Below are 17,722 nucleotides of genomic sequence, written 5' to 3'. Positions count from 1 at the left end.
TTTGCAGCTCTCATTTGTTTTTGAAAATGAAGAAAGACAAGAAAAAACATTTTTTTTTTTTTTTTTCTATTTTCAATTTTCAAAACTTTGTGACAAAAAGTGAGGTCTGCAAAATACTCACTATACCTCTCATCAAATAGCTTGGGGTGTCTACTTTCCAAAATGGGGTGATTTGGGGGGGTTTTGTGCCACCTGGGCATTCCATGGCCTCCGAAACTGTGATAGGCAGTGAAGAGTGAAATCAAAAATGTACGCCCTTAGAAAGCCTGAAGGCGGTGCTTGGTTTACGGGGTCCCGTACGCGGCTAGGCTCCCAAAAAGTCTCACACATGTGGTATCCCCGTACTCAGGAGAAGCAACAGAATGTATTTTGGGGTGTAATTTCACATATTCCCATGGCATGTTTGAGCAATATATCATTTAGTGACAACTTTGTGCAAAAAAAAAAAAATTTGTCTCTTTCCCGCAACTTGTGTCACAATATAAAATATTCCATGGACTCGACATGACTCTCAGCAAATAGCTTGGGGTGTCTACCATTTTATGCACAACATTTTGAAGCTTATGTCACACATCACTCACTTTTCTAACCACTTGAAGACAAAGCCCTTTCTGACACTTTTTGTTTACATGAAAAAATTATTTTTTTTTGCAAGAAAATTACTTTGAACCCCCAAACATTATATATTTTTTTAAAGCAAATGCCCTACAGATTAAAATGGTGGGTGTTTTATTATTTTTTTTTTTTTTCACACAGTATTTGCGCAGCGATTGTTCAAACGCATTTTTTGGGGAAAAACACACTTTTTAAAATTTTAATGCACTAAAACACACTATATTGCCCAAATGTTTGATGAAATAAAAAATGTAAATATCCCCTATGATAGCAATAGGTAGTGACAGGTACTCTTTTTTGAAAAAATTGGGGTCTATTAGACCCTGGATCTCTCCTCTGCCCTCAAAGCATCTGACCACACCAAGATCGGTGTGATAAAATGCTTTCCCAATTTCCCAATGGCGCTGTTTACATCCGGAGAAATCTAAGTCATGAAATGCTCGTAGCTTCCGGTTTCTTAGGCCATAGAGATGTTTGGAGCCACTCTGGTCTCTGATCAGCTCTATGGTCAGCTGGCTGAATCACCGGCTGCATTCTCAGATTCCCTGTTGAGACAGGAGAGCCAGAGAAAAACACGGAAGACGGTGGGGGGGCATTCCCTCCTTGTAAAAGCAGTCTAGAGGCTAATTAGCCACTAGGATTGCTTTTACATGAAAGCCGACCACTGGCTGAAAAGAATGATACCAAGATGGTACCTAAACCTGCAGGCATCATTCTGGTATAACCACTCAAAGTCGTGAATGGCGTACCTGAAGACAAAAAAACGGTTAACAATAAAACACAGTAAACGGTAAAGTATAAAAAATTGCATACCTGAAAAGCAAACATGATAAAACATAATAACAATAAAACATTGCAGAATAGAATACAGTAAAAAAGAGCAGAACAATAGAGAGAGAGAGAACAATAAAACGACAACTATCTTTTTTTGAGAGAGAGAGAGAGAATCTTTTACAAAAATAGGGGTAAGTGGTGCTACCTTTATTGGGGTATCTAATGTGAAAATAAGTGCTGAATGTGTATTTTAAGAGCACCCGCTCTGAAGGGTAAAAATCAAATTAATTAAAATAAACTATTTATTTATTTAATTTGATTTTTGATTTTTACCCTTCAGAGCGGGTGCTCTTAAATACCCCAATAAAGGTAGCACCACTTACCCCTATTTTTGTAAAAGATTCTCTAGTAATAGCCACCCTCCAGAAGAGCTGTCTAAGGGGAGGCTGCACACCTAAGTCTGTGAGCGCGGAAATCCCCGTATTTTATATATATATATGTATAATTTTTTTTTTTTACACTTTTTTTTTTTTTTTGTAACTAACTTTTATAACTGTAACCGGTTCCAGGTTCGGGTCTCTCAAAATGCGATGGCATCTTGGGAGACCCTGTGAAAGTGTGCCTAGTCTGTGCAATGCTGTACCCTACGCTAATACTCAGCTAGTGAATGGTAGCGTTCAAAACATTCACCAATGCAAAGACCAGGATTGTCAGGACAGGAGGGACAATAATAGCGGGTGTCACGCATATATCCGCGCTTGCTGCAGACATGACATCTTTTTTGGGGGGGTTCGTTGGGTAGGGGTACTCGGGAGGACATAAAGAAAATGCCTCTCATGAGGGGACTGCATTTGGTTGGGGATGTGAATAGGGGAAGTACGGGTGCTGCAGAAGTGGTGGGTTCCCAATTAGGATTGGCGAATGCAGCAGGAAGGGCACTATGGGCACGACGGGCCTGTGTTTGTCTTCTTCTTGGTGGCAGCGGGACACTACTTGTGCTTGCCACCTCACCAGCTTGAACTGCACTTATGGGACTCGCCACGTCACCACGTGATACTGCAGTGCTGGTTTGACTACGACCGGGGTGTACAAGGCCACTGGTGCTTGCCAGTTCACCAAAACGCTACCAAAAAAACTGTTAGCGATCGCAGGGATCAGGCCTGACTCTGCGAACGCTGCAGTTATGTGTTTAGTGTTTTGTAAGTGACAGTGATCGATCGATACTGCACTTGGGTGGGCTGGGCTGGGCTGGGCGGAGGGGCAAAACGCAGGTGCTAGCAGGTATCTGGGCTGATCCCGCTAACACTGCGTTTTTGGGAATCCTAAACTGCTGGGGACGCTAGTATGGATCTGATCGGATCAGATATTGATCCGTTCAGATACTATACCACTAAGGGAGGCACATGCTGCGTGCGTGGGTGTTAGTGGTACTGGTGCTAATCTGACGCTGCCTGGGGCGATGCATATCACCGCCGGGCGATCAGGGGGCTAAACCTTTATTCGGTAATAAACGGCGGGTGCCCTGACACTATAAAAAATGAACAAACTAACCAGCATCACCCGTAACGGTTATACGGTGATCAGTGGTGAAAGGGTTAACTAGGGGGCAATCAAGGGGTTAAAACCTTTATTAGATAGTATATGGGGGTCCCTGTCGTTATAAAACGCTGACGGCGAACCTAAATATTTACCTCCCTAACTAGCGTCACCAGTGACACAAATACAGCGATCAGAAAAATGATCGCTTAGCGACACTGGCGACGGGGTGATCAAGTTAAAACTTTATTAGGGGGGGTTAGGGGGGTACCCTAGACCTAAAGGGGGCTAACCCTAACTGCCCTAACACAGTAACTGTCACAAACTGACACCATGCAGTAATAAAAAAAAAAAAACAAAACTGTTTGGTGTCAGTGTGACGGGGGGGGGGGGATCGGGGGGTAAAGGGGGGTGTAATGTGTGCCTGGCATGTTCTACTGTGTGTGTGTGTGTGTGTGTGTTTGGTGCACTCACATTTCAGTCTTCTCCTCGGCGCCGGAACAGAAACTGCCGAGCCGAGGAGAGATGACATCATTTCCTCTGCCTCTGTGTACTACACAGAGGCAGGGGAAGAATCTCATTGGCTGGGAGCGATCGCGAGGGGGGGCCACAATCGGATGGCCTCCCCCTCATCTCTGATCGCTGCCAGACCAAAGGCGACCGCCGCTGGCACGGGGGGGGGGTCCAATCGGACCCCCCACCCGCGGGAAGGCAAGGACGTATATGTATGTCCTTTTGCCTGCCCGTGCCATATATCGTCGTGCGGCGGTTGTCAAGTGGTTAATGGCTGTGTGTTGTTGAGTTATTTTGAGGGGACAGCAAATTTACACTGTTATACAAGCTGTACGCTCACTACTTTACATTGTAGCAAAGTGTTATTTCTTCAGTGTTGTCACATGAAAAGATTCAATAAAAAATTTACACAAATGTAAGGGGTGTACTCACTTTTGTGAGATACTGTATCATCAGGATATATTCTATGTAATTTTAATATATTTGTGTTTGGTGCAACTTTCCAAATTCCCTTTTGGCAATGTGTGTTTTTGAGAATTCCCATTCAGATGTCTTTTGGGGGAAAGCCTTGCATATTTTAGCAGGACAATGCTAAACCACATATTGTATCTATGACAACAGCATGGCTTCATAATAGAAGATTTCGGGTGCTTAACTGCAGTCCAGACCTTTCACCAATTGAAAATATTTGGCACATCTTGAAATTAAAATTATGACAAAGAAGACCCTGGACTGTTAAGCAGTTAGAATCCTTTTATCAGGCAAGAATGGGAAAACGCTCCTCTCCCACAATTCTTGCAACAGGTCTCCTCAGTTCCCAGATGTTTATAGAGTGTTGTTAAAAGAAGAAGGGGATGCTACACTGTAGTAAACGTGGCCCTGTCCAAACTCTTTTTAAATTTGGGGTTTCTTTCTCGAACATCACGGGACACAGAGCCACAGTAATTACTGATAGGTTATATAGGGTATCACTGGTGATTGGACACTGGCACACCCTATCAGAAAGTTCAACCCCCTATATAATCCCTCCCCCTGCAGGGATACCTCAGTTTTTACACCAGTGTCTTGGGTGATGGACGTGTAAAGATGTCCTGTGCTGAGCTCCAGAGGGGAATATCCCATATCCTATACTGGGGCAAGCCAGGTGAACCGGATCTATTCAAAGTGTCCTTTCGTGGCCGAATTGGATGGTACCCAGGCCTCGTGTCCGAAGAAACGAGGTGTTACCTGTAACGCTTCTCTTTTTAGAGAGCTGGACCCCGCATATTAGAAAATGTTTTTTCAAGCCTAATTTCTAGCCGGGTGCTTTACAGGCCCAGAACTGTGGATCCCCCTATTCGTAGGGGGACCCAGTCTCTGACGGTTTTTCCAGATGGAGCCCACCGTGAGAGTTGAAGATTGGGTCTGTACAACAGAACCTTGCGGCTGGATAAGGTAAGAGGAGATTCCACAGAATTTTTTAATTCTAGTAGGTTTCTCCTTTTAAGGTAAATGCATGCTATGCCTATTGTGACCACCGGGGGCTGCCAAGAGCACATACCTTCTCATGCTGATGTCGGTCTCAGTGTTCTCATGCTGCACAGCGTCTCCGGCCGGCTCCAGGTAGGATGAGATGGGGGGATTCCTCCTGCAAATGTTCCCCCCAGGCTAGGGGGAGGCCATGGGTGTCTGAAAAGCGGTTGTACACCGCTCGAGCGCCGCCGCTTTGCCGCCATTACAGGTCAGGACCCATCACTACCGGCCTCTCTCCTTCCTCCCCCAGCCTTCCTCCATATTATTTCCGGAGGGTCGGCCAGCACGGGAAGCGCTCGGTTTTTCGAAATTCGAGGGGGGGGGCGGGGTGTCAGCACAGGTGTTTAGACGCCCACTCAGGCCAGCTGCAGGCTATTAAAGGCACTTTGTACAGGTGCACACAGCCTTCTGGAGGGACACAGAGCTGACAGGTCGCATGTAAGGTGGGACACAGGCATTCTCCTAGGCAGCATTTACTAAGGTAACACCAGGCTGGGCATTTGGTAGCAGGGCTTTTAGCCGGACTGCATCGCTCAGCAGTCAGTGTTCATTTTCTGATACCTCCACCTTGTTGCTTTGCACTATGGGTAGAAGAGGTTCAAACACCCCAAGAACCAGAGACTAGGGGATCTCGTTCGGGTTCTGAGGACCCCCTTTCTGCAGCATCCCCCCCCCCCCTGAGGGGCCAGGGACAGCTAGCCAGAGGGAGCCATTGGGGTCAGGGGCTATACCTGCCTCCGGCACTTCAGCCCCTGTATACATTAAACAGGAGGTTTTTTCCTCAGCCATTAGTGGTTTAGAGGAGAGATTAATGGCCGTGATTACATCTTCACATGGTGGAAGAAAACGCACTAGGCCTTGCTCTGTTTCCCAAGACCCTCAGGAAGAGGAGCCCTGGGATAAGGGAGACAAATCCCTTTCAGAGGATCGGGATGGGACAGATGATTCCTCTTTGGAGGAATCAGGTGGAGAGGGACCCTCTGTGACTTCTCAGGAGGAGAAGGTCTTAGTGCAGATCCTTACTGGATTGGTCCGCTCCACATTCAAGTTGCCCGTTTCTGAATCCGTTAAAGAACCCTCTTCTTCTTTGGGGGTCACTGAAGCCTCCTCAAACAGCACATGCTTTTCCTGTTCATAGTTTGCTTGAAAAGGTCATTTTGATCTGAGTGGGATCACCCAGACAAACGTTTTTTTCCGCCGAAAAGTTTTAACACTTTATCCGATGGAAGAAAAGTTTATTAAAATGTGGGGAATACCGGCCATTGATGCCGCCATTTCTTCCGTAAATAATAGTCTGACTTGTCCTGTAGACAATGCTCAGATGCTCAGGGATCCTGTAGATAAAAAGATGGAATCCCTATTGAAGGATGTTTTCTCCTTGGCAGGTTCAGTGGCTCAGCCTGCAGTTGCAGCGATTGGAGTCTGTCAATACTTAAGAGACCATGTTAAGCAGGTTATCAAAGTATTACCTGAACAGCAGGCCCAGGGGTTGGCTAACTTTCCTGCGGCCTTATGTTACGTTGTAGACGCCATCAGAGATTCTATCGTGCAAACCTCTCGTCTTTCACTGGGGTTGGTACATATACGTAGAATCCTATGGTTGAAAAATTGGTCAGCCGAAGCACCATGTAAGAAGCTGCTGGCTGGGTTTCCGTTTCGTGGTGCAAGGCTGTTTGGAGAAGACTTGGATGACTATATCAAGCAAATCTCTGGTGGGAAAAGTACTCTCTTACCTGTCAAGAAGAAGAGTAAGCGTCCCTCTTTCAAACGGACTCTTTCCCCAGCGCCAGGGGCTTCACGGCCTCCTCCGTCTGGGTTCAGAAACAAGAGTCGACCCCAGGAACAAAAGAAGAAGGGGAAGAAGCCTATTAGGCAAAACACTAAGACCTTCTACATGAAGGGGCGCCCCCGCTCGCTCAAGTGGGGGGAAGACTGTGACAGTTCTCAGAGCTCTGGCAGGAGGACTTCCAGGACAGATGGGTAATCTCCACAGTAACGTTAGGGTACAAGCTGGAGTTTCAGGAATTTCCCTCTCCTCAGTTCCTCAGATCAAGTGTTCCCAGAGACCCAGAGAAGAAGCAGTCGCTCCTTCTAGCGTTAGAGCAACTTTTGTCGCAGGAGGTCATTATGATGGTTCCCGCAAAGGACCAGGGATTGGGCTTCTATTCCAACCTTTTTACGGTCCAAAAACCAAATGGGGATGTCAGACTCATTCTGGATTTAAGGGATTTGAACCGATTCCTAAGGATTCAGTCCTTCCGCATGGAATCAATTCGGACAGTAGTCTCCACCCTGCAGGGAGGAGAATTTCTGGCATCGATAGACATCAGAGATGCATATCTGCATGTGCCCATTTTTCCTGCTCATCAGAAGTTTCTGCGCTTCGAGATAGGAGGGCGCCATTTCCAGTTTGTGGCTCTGCCTTTTGGGATCGCCTCTGCACCTCGGGTGTTCACAAAAGTCTTGGCCCCTCCACTGGCCAGATTAAGGGCTCAGGGGATAGCTGTCATAGCATACCTAGACGACCTGCTACTGATAGACCGGTCGGTAGCCCCCTTGAACGGGAACTTGAGAACCACAGTCAAGTATCTGGAACGCCTAGGTTGGATCCTCAACCCAGAAAAGTCTTTCCTAAAACCAGTAAGAAGACTGGAGCATTTAGGTCTGATCATCGATACAAGCCAGGAGAAAGTATTTCTACCTCAGGCAAAGATCACTGCTTTAAGGGAGCTGATTCTGGCAGTCAGGACCAAGAAGGGTCCTTCTGTCCGTCTTTGTATGAGGCTGCTAGGGAAGATGGTGTCTTCATTCGAAGCAGTTCCTTATGCTCAGTTCCATTCAAGACTACTGCAACACAGTATTCTGTCGGCCTGGAACAAGAAGGTTCAGGCGTTAGACTTTCCGATGCATCTGTCGCATGCGGTGCGTCAGAGCCTCAATTGGTGGCTCGTACCCGAAAACCCGCAGAAGGGGAAATCCTTTCTACCGGTTACCTGGATGGTGGTAACAACAGATGCCAGTCTGTCAGGTTGGGGAGCAGTTATGGAACAGTCTGCGGTTCAGGGGGTATGGTCCAAGACAGAGAGGACCTTACCTTTCTGGAAATCCGTGCGGTAGGTCTAGCCCTGAAGGCCTGGACTATCAGGCTACAGGGTTACCCGGTCAGGATCCAGTCCGACAGTGCCACAGCAGTGGCCTATGTCAATCATCAGGGAGGCACCAGGAGCCGAGCTGCTCAAAAAGAGGTGAACCAGATCTTAGTCTGGGCAGAGAGGCATGTGCCGTGCATATCGGCAGTCTTCATTCCAGGGATAGAGAACTGGCAGGTGGATTATTTAAGTCGCCAGAAGTTACTTCCAGGGGAATGGTCTCTACATCCTGACATCTTTTTGGAACATATGCCAAAGATGGGGGGGTCCCAGATGTAGATCTTTTTGCATCCCGTTTCAACAAAAAGATAGACAGATTTGTGGCAAGAACAAGAGATCCTCTTGCATGCGGGACGGATGCGTTGGTGATTCCGTGGCATCGGTTCTCACTGATTTATGCATTCCCGCCTATTCTGCTACTGCCACGACTTCTTCGCAGGAAAGGAAGTCAGTACTTCTGGTGGCCCCCGCTTGGCCCAGAAGGACGTGGTATGCGGAAATAGTAAGGATGACGGTGGGTTCCCCATGGACCCTACCGGTACGCCCAGACCTGTTATCTCAAGGGCCAGTGTTCCATCCTGCCTTACAAATGCTAAATTTGACGTTTTGGCTATTGAGACCCACGTTCTGAAGAGTCGTGGGCTTTCAGGTTCTGTGATATCTACCTTGATCAATGCAAGGAAGCCAGCTTCCAGAATGATTTATCATAGAGTCTGGAAAGCTTATGTAGCCTGGCGTGAATCCAGGGGTTGGCATCCCAGAAAATATGTGATATAGGTAGAATTCTTAATTTTCTACAATTGGGTTTAGAGATGAAGCTGGCCTTGAGTACCATCAAGGGCCTGGTCTCGGCCTTATCATTATTATTTCAACGGCCGCTTGCTTCGCATTCTTTGGTCCGAAACTTTATACAGGGGGTGACGCGTCTTAATCCTCCGGTTAGGGCGCCCCTAAACCCCTGGGACTTGAACTTGGTCCTGGCTGTGTTACAGAAACAGCCTTTTGAACCAATAAGTCAGATTCCTTTGGTCTTGTTGACAAGGAAGTTCATTTTTCTGGTAGCCATCTCTTCTGCTAGAAGAGTATCAGAATTAGCAGCCCTTTCCTGTAAGGAGCCTTATTTGATTATACACAAGGATAGGGTGGCACTGCGCCCTCATCCTAGTTTTTTACCAAAGGTGGTTTCTGATTTTCATTTAAATCAAGACATTGTTCTGCCTTCCTTTTTTCCAGATCCCTGTTCTCCGGAAGAGAGATCACTACATTTGTTGGATGTAGTAAGAGCAGTCAGGGCCTATCTCGAGGCAACTGCTCAGATTCGCAAAACTGATGTTTTGTTCATGCTGCCAGAGGGTCCCAATAGAGGACAGGCAGCGTCAAAAGCTACCATTTCTAAATGGATTCGACAGTTGATTATTCAGGCTTACCGTTTGAAACAGATTCTTCCGTTTCAGATCAGGGCACATTCCACAAGGGCTATTGGTGCTTCTTGGGCAGTGCATCACCAGGCCTCTATGGCTCAAATCTGTAAGGCCGCAACCTGGTCTTCAGTCCATACATTCACCAGATTCTATCAGGTGGATGTGAGAAGGCATGAGGATATCGCCTTTTGGGCATAGTGTGCTGCAGGCAGCGGTACAGGGTCCTCAGGTCTGATTGCACCCTACTTGGTCGTGGTTTCCCCCCCCTCAGATAGCATTGCTCTGGGACATCCCATCAGTAATTACTGTGGCTCTGTGTCCCGTTATGTTCGAGAAAGAAAATAGGATTTTTTAAGACAGCTTACCTGTAAAATCCTTTTCTTTCGATGGACATCATGGGACACAGAGGTCCTGCCCCTCTTCTAATACACTATATTGCTTGGCTACAAAACTGAGGTATCCCTGCAGGGAGAGGGATTATATAGGGGGTTGAACTTTCTGATAGGGTGTGCCAGTGTCCAATCACCAGGGATACCCTATATAACCCATCAGTAATTACTGTGGCTCTGTGTCCCGTGATGTCCATCGAAAGAAAAGGATTTTACAGGTAAGCTGTCTTAAAAATCCTATTTTTACTTTGCCAGCTTTTTTGTTGCCCTGCATCAGCTTTTTTGAGACATGTTGCCATCAAGTTCATCTTTTATCTTAAAATGGTACATTTTCCCAGTTCAAACATTTTATATGTTTTCTATTGTGAACAAAATATGGGTTTATGAGATTTGCAAGTCATTGGATTCTGCTCTGCTTTTATGTAGCTTTTTTTTTTTATTTTTTTTTTTATTTTACAGCATCCCAACTTTTTTGCAGTTGGGGTTGTATGGTTCATTTATTTTTTTTATCTGTTGCAAAATTTCCTACCTGGAGATTCAGCCAGTAACCACATCCCCTGTAGCAGGCTGACCGTGCCAAGACACTGCTTTTAGCTTTGTCATCCTGTCCTGTGAACTCTTTCAGTTGACCATTGGGCTGCCTATCAATTAGACCTGATGTGCAGCCCAACAAACAGCTAAAGGAAAAATTGGGCTGGCCGCACTGCTGATAACTGTAGGGTAAAGTTCTAGCTTTGTCAGTCTGCAGTAGGAAGTTATTTTGTTGGCAGGATCTCCAGTTAATAAACTTTGCAACAGATTTACAAAATATTACTTTCTCAACACCAGGATAAGCAAATCTTGTCTAAATACAAGAGGCATGATTTGTGCATTTCTTTCAGGTCTGTGCAGTAATCCAGTGTGAAACTTTACCTTTGTTCAGGAGCTTCCTGTAATGAAGGCCAGTCTCTGTGCCTTTCTCTCCCCTGTGCAGGGTGACTGGTCTTGTCCCCGCCCCTTCCTGTAGTTTTCTGCATGCAGCCTGTAGGGGGTGGGCCTCCTGGGTCCCTCCCACACCTCTGCTTTCCGCACAGGCTTTTTACAGCACAGTGATGATGTCACACTTCTCTTTTAAAAGGCAATGCCTTTTGATAGCATATTCATTTAGTGCACACAGTAGAGTTTTATCCTTTCTGGCCTAACTAAATTATTTTTTTTGTGCCCGAAGTTCAGCTCTAAGAAAACATACAATGAGCCATAAAGCCAAACATGCTGAAATTTAGATTTTGGGGTTATATTAACACAGTAGTAGCATAGCAGCTGTGAGTTTCTTTGTTCTAAGAGCAGGCTGTGGGATGTGTTGTAGAATGGAAGCCAATCAGTTGCATTTACACTCTTTTTAACGGACCCCCTCTCCTCAATTCCCAGGCTCACCTGCTTCACACATTAAGATGGCAAGCAGGGAAAGGTGGAGGAACGTCCATTTTGCCATCTCTTCTGTTAAGTATAAACTCAAACACTAAGCTCTGAGCACTTCTGGGTCCCAAGCAGTTTCCATCCAGAAGAACCAGGTGAAGCAGTGCACTTGAGGACACTGTGTGTCCTTATAGGCTATGGCTAATTGCTGGGGAGGCATTAGGGGGGTTAAAAGACACCAGATGTCTTTTATAAAGTGTACTTTTCACTCAAAAAGTTCTATTGCTTAGGGGCTTGTCAGCCCCGTTGTGATAGCAATAATGTTTAAAAAAAAAAGTGTAAAAATTTTAAATGAAAAGCCCCACACCTCTGCACATACATTTACACACCGTAACATGGCACGCGTACATAAACATTGATTGTCTGACTCATGACACGTGCTGGGTATCACTGTGCAAGCCAGAATTAGAAGAGTGTGATTGGCTGACTGATTTTGGGCATTCTTTGTAACAAAATTATTTTGCTGAGATGCTCCCAAAGGGAAATTGCGTATTAGAACCTTGCAAGTGCAGCAGCTGATTGGTCTTTTTAATATCTCTCCCATTCACATTCACTTGGCACATGGACACAGACAAACAAATGGCTATTTCTTCAGAATAACAAAAGAATCTACAACAAAGTTTGTTAATCATTTCCCACAAAATCTGCACGGGCGTACGCAATTTGGTATCTATTCGGCGTGACATCATCTTTTATATTTTACAAAAAATGGGGTTATGTATTGTGTTTGCATTAAAATTGAAAAAGTGTATATCTTTCCCAAAAACAGTGTTTGAAAAACTGTGGCGCAAATGCTGTGTGACATAAACAAAAACCACCAATTTATTCTCTAGGGCCTCTGCTTTAAAAAAAATGTTTGGGGGGTTCTAAGTGATCTTCTAGCAAAAAAAAAAAAAGTGCCAGAAAAAGCCTGGTCTTCAAGTGGTTAAAATAATTGCAACATATGTGCTTAGATTACCCAGAGGGGAATGTGTGTGTGTGTGTGTGTTTGTGTGTATATGTGTGTGTGTGTGTGTGTGTGTGTGTGTATATATATAAAAAACCTCTAATGCCCCGTACACACGGTCGGATTTTCCGATGGAAAATGTGTGATAGGACCTTGTTGTCGGAAATTCTGACCGTGTGTAGGCTCCATCACACATTTTCCATCGGATTTTCTGACACACAAAGTTTGAGAGCAGGATATAAAATTTTCCGACAACAAAATCCATTGTCGGAAATTCCAATCGTGTGTACACAAATCCGACGGACAAAGTGCCACGCATGCTCGGAATAAATAAAGAGATGAAAGCTATTGGCCACTGCCCCGTTTTATAGTCCCGACGTACGTGTTTTACGTCACCACGTTTAGAACGATCGGATTTTCCAACAACTTTGTGTGACCGTGTGTATGCAAGACAAGTTTGAGCCAACATCCGTCGGAAAAAATCCTAGGATTTCGTTGTCGGAATGTCCGAACAAAGTCCGACCTTGTGTACGGGGCATAAGTCCCAACTTTTACATTTTTCAGAAAATTCTGAGATTTTGTTGTGTTTTGCATACACTAAAATTTATTTGACAAACGGGTGCGCAAATATTGTGTAACCTAAAAATTTGCAGCTACCATCATTTTAATTCTATATGCTTTTAGAAAATATGTGGGGATTTTGGGGGTTTTATGTGCTTTTCTTGTTTTAAAAATGTACATTTTGACTTGGGTGTGAAAAATGGAAAGGGCATATAGACCATTCACATTAGGAGTAGTAGAGCATGTTCACATTGTCAAAGTGAATGTTCACTTTAGTAAACAAGGTCAAACCAAGTGACAATCCATTTAAAAAAAAAAATACCAAGTCAAATGCAAATTTGTTAAGTAAATAAATGTATTTTCCTAAGGATTGACATCAGCACAGCTTTACCCTATTCACTAAGCAAAGTGAAAATTACCTTTTGCAAAGTGGATGCATTCTACTCCTTTAGTACATCAATCCCATTGTCTTTAACATGGAGAGATTTGATGTTGCATTTATCACACGGGTTTAGCCAAAGAATGTCCAAGATTTGAATCCCATCAAAAGGGGTGTACCCATGTCATCATTCCTTGTGAAATGAATTCTCCATACAGAGACATTCCGGCCAGATAAGATGCAAACCGATATGCAAGGAAAGCAATTTCTTTATCACTGAAAATCCTGAGTGTCAGGAGGGCACATTACATGGGATCAGGTCTCTATTGGCAAGTTGTTCCCCGTTAGCTCATCCTCCCCCTCTTGTCCTGGACAGTAAACTGTTTGTCAAACTTGATGTTTCTGGACAACCCCATACACCTGTCTACTTTTTGTTTTCTTTTTTTTTTTTTTTTTTTTTGAAACACTGTGAAAAGACGTGTGTGTGTGTGTGTGTGTGTGTGTGTGTGTGTGTGTTTGTGTATATTGCGTCTTTTTATTATTAATTTTTATGGCAGCCTATCTCCAGTTGCTCTTTTGAGATGAGCAATTTCTGGAGTGTCCTCTGCACGTAGACAGGCAAGGGAAACCTTTAGTAAACAGAACGTTTGAGTAGTTTGTTGGAATTGGCTAAAATTAAACTTCCATCCTTATCTTTATTGAATTACTGTATCTAGGTTTGCGCCTGCCAAGTTCGAGCAACAGGCAAGATGTATGCATGCAAGAAACTTGAGAAGAAACGTATTAAGAAACGGAAAGGAGAATCCATGGCCTTAAATGAGAAACAGATCTTAGAGAGAGTCAACAGCAGGTTTGTAGTAAGTACAAATCCATCTGTAGGTCCAGGGGTTGATGATAAAGCAAGGAGGGTGCATTCAATACATAGATAATATCTGCATCTGTGCGTATTCAAGGAAAGTTAAAGAAAAATGTAATTGTTTCATGCAGACTGGGTAGTCTTTACATTTTTTGAATTGAACCCATATTTAACTTGAAAAAGTCTAAAGACTACAAGTATGCAAATACAAATCCAAAGTCTAAATGTACTTTGGATTGTGCATGCTTGACTCAGGTTACAGGAACTGGCATATTTACTTTGGGATGCCAGCTATGACTGCTTGCAGCTTCCCACTGCACATGCGTGAGCCATGCTGTGCTTTGTGACTAATCCCGCAGCACTCTGGGACCTGTGACATCCTAGAAGGCTACAGGGGAAGGACTGGGGGGGGGGGGAACCAGCTACATGCTCCCCACCCAAAAAAAAATTGTGCCAAAGCATAAAGGGGTGGTGGCAGACGAATGGAACCTCCCCGTTTTGGGTGAAATTGCACTTTAAGCTACCCATAGACCCGTCAAATTTCGATCCATCTATGGGTAGGCAGGTTATACTGAAGGCAATCTAACAATTGACTTCATTACAAACAGCCTGTCATTTTTATTTCGTACAATTAGCCAGCAGCAGTAATCATATTCTGACAGTGGGGAAACCTCCCTCTGTCAGAATACAATATCGCAGCGGGAAGGATTCCCCCCATCGACACTTCTTTAATGTATGGCCATATACATATGCAAAAAATAGTGCGCTTCTTGTGGTATACTCAACATAATTATCTGTGCTATGTGTGTATACATTAAGCAAAACAACCATTACACGTTCATAAATGTGATGGGTAAAAAGTGGTCAGTCCATATTGTAACAGAAGAACTGAGATAAAACGTCTTTGTGAATAAATTAAGGTAGATCTTCTCACAGAGATTCCACCAAAAAATTAACCACGTGAAGAGACTAGGATGTGCACCTTACATGCGTGCCCACCACCACCAAAAAAAACCTCTTGCCAGACGGATGTGATCCCCAATTATAGAGATCAAAAGCCCATAGAGTCTCAAATCCTCAGCTGGAGTCTACAAATCAGGTAAGTATGGTCAGCAGGGTCTTAATATAAAAGCATCACTTAGTAATTGCCACAACTTCAGCTCAGCCATTATACAGGGAAAGGAATAAAGGACTCGCATACATGATGCAAGAACAGTTCTTGCTCTGGTTTTCCGAAAACAACAACTTTGTGATGTGAAATGTATTGGGCTGGTCCACGAACGCATGACTTTGTCATGCCTGCTGATGCCGGTTGTCTGTGAGGCCGTCCACTATCTGATTGCCTTGTATCTGCCTGAGCAAGGTGAATACCTTTTTCTTTTTTTTTTTAAGTTGTACTAGCGGTATTGACGCTAATGTGAGTCCTTTATTTCTTTTCCCTGTATAATGCCATCACATTTATGAACGTCTGATGGTTGTTTTGCTTACTGAAAATAAACATAGCACAGATACTTATGTTGCGTAGACCATAAGAAGCACACTATTTCTTTTCTCGGACATCACGGGACACAGAGCCACAGTAATTACTGATGGGTTATAGGGTATCACTAGGTATTGGACACTGGTCACACCCTAATCAGGAAGTTCAACCCCCTATATAACCCCTCCCCTTCCAGGGATACCTCAGTTTTTACACCAGTGTCTTAGGTGTTGGACGTGCAAAGATGTCCTGTGCTGAAGCTCCAAAAGGAATATTCTAAGATCCTATACTGGGGCAAGCCAGGCGACCGGATCCATTCAAAGTGTCTTTTCATGGCCGAATTGGATGGTACCCGGGCCTCGTGTCCGAAGAAACGAGGTTTTACCTGTAACGCTTCTCTTTTTAGAGAGCTGGACCCGCGGATCAGAAAATGGCTTTAAACTTCCTAATTTCTGGCGAGGTGCTTTACAGGCCCAGAACTGAAGGATCCCCCTACTGATGGGGGCCCCAGTCTCTGACGGTTTTTCCACAAACGGAGCCCACCGTGAGAGGCGAAGGCTGGGTCTGTGTAAACTGAACCCTGCGGCCTGGATAAGGTAAGAGGAGATTCCACAGAATTTTAATTCTAGTGGCTTTTCTCCTTTAAGGTGAATGCATGCTGTGCCTATTGTGACCACCGGGGGCGGCCAAGAGCACAAACCTTTTCATGTTTGATCTGTCTCAGCGTCCGCTGCATTGGCTCTTCCTCCAGCTCCAAAGGTAGATGGTGGGGGGTTTTCTCTGCTGGGATGGTCCCCCCAGGCTAGGGAAAGGCTCAGGTATGCTGTAAGGCGGGTGAGACCGCACTGTCACAGCCGCTGCCGCCGCCGCCACCGAAGCCGCATTGCGATGCAGGGCCCATCACTGCCGGCCTCCTCCTTATTCCCCCAACCCCAGCCTCCCTTCAGGCTTGTCAGAAAGGGTCGGCTCGCGCGGGAAGCGCTCGTTTTTCAAAAACGAGGGGGGGGAAGGGGGGGCGGGGCGTCAGCACAGCGTCAGCGTGCCCAGACGCCCACAGTGCCAGAAAGCATGGCCATTTAAAGCACACTGTACAGGTGCTCTGAGCTTTGGAGAGACACAGAGCTGACAGTCACATGTAAGGTGGGACACAGGCATTCCCCTAGGCTGCATTTACTAAAGAACACCGGACTGGGCATTTGGTAGCAAGGCTTTTAGCCAGACTACATCGCTCAGCAGTCAGTGTTCGCTTTTGATACCTCACACCTTGTTGCTTTGCACTATGGGTAGAAGAGGTTCAAGCACCCCAAGAACCAGAGGCACTAGGGGGTCTCGTTCAGGTTCTGAGGACCCCCTGTCTGCTACACCATCCCCTCCTGAGGGACCAGGGGCAGCTGGACAGGGAGAGCCATTGGGGTTAGGGGCTACATCTGCTGCCGGCACTTCAGCCCCTGTGTACATTACACAAGAAGTTTTTTCCTCAACCATTTCTGGATTAGAGAAAAAGCTAATGGCCGCGATTACATCTTCACGCAGTGAAAGAAAACGCACAAGGCCTTCCTCTGCTTCCCAAGACCCTCAGTCAGAGGAGCTCTGGGATAAAGGAGATGAATCCCTTTCAGAGGATCGGGATGGGACAGATGATTCCTCTTCGGAGGATTCAGGTGGAGAGCGACCCTCTGCGACTTCCCAAGAGGAGAAAGTCTTAGTGCAGATCCTCACTGGTTTGGTCCGCTCCACATTTAAGTTGTCCCTACCTGAAACTACTACAGAAACCTCTTCTGCTTTGGGGTCACTGAAACCTTTCCAAGCAGCACATGCTTTTCCTGTTCATAATTTACTTGAAAAGCTGCTTTATTCTGAGTGGGATCACCCAGATAAGCGATTTCTTCCGCCGAAAAAGTTTTCTACACTTTATCCTATGGAAGAAAAGTTTATTAAGAGGTGGGGAATACCGGCCATTGATGCGGCCATTTCCTCTGTAAATAGTAATCTGACTTGTCCTGTAGACAACGCTCAGATGCTCAAAGATCCTGTGGATAAAAAGATGGACTTCTTATTGAAAGATGTGTTCTCTTTAGCAGGATCAGTGGCCCAACCTGCAGTAGCAGCGATTGGAGTCTGTCAATACTTAAGAGA

General features: G+C 45.2%; 1 protein-coding gene across 1 annotated transcript in view; it reads left to right on the top strand.

The window, feature by feature from the left end:
- GRK6 (G protein-coupled receptor kinase 6) overlaps nt 1-17,722 on the top strand; it is a 114,425-nt gene that overhangs the window by 48,765 nt on the left and 47,938 nt on the right. Inside the window, exon 8 of the mRNA XM_073620517.1 lies at nt 13,967-14,107. Coding sequence (XP_073476618.1) covers nt 13,967-14,107 — 141 coding nt within the window. The remainder of the gene's footprint in view (nt 1-13,966; nt 14,108-17,722) is intronic.

The sequence above is a fragment of the Aquarana catesbeiana genome, linkage group LG03 (genome assembly GCF_042186555.1).
Source record: "Aquarana catesbeiana isolate 2022-GZ linkage group LG03, ASM4218655v1, whole genome shotgun sequence".
NCBI classification, from domain to species: domain Eukaryota; kingdom Metazoa; phylum Chordata; class Amphibia; order Anura; family Ranidae; genus Aquarana; species Aquarana catesbeiana.
Note: the sequence above shows the minus strand (reverse complement) of the source record. Positions and strands in the feature narration are given on the sequence as shown.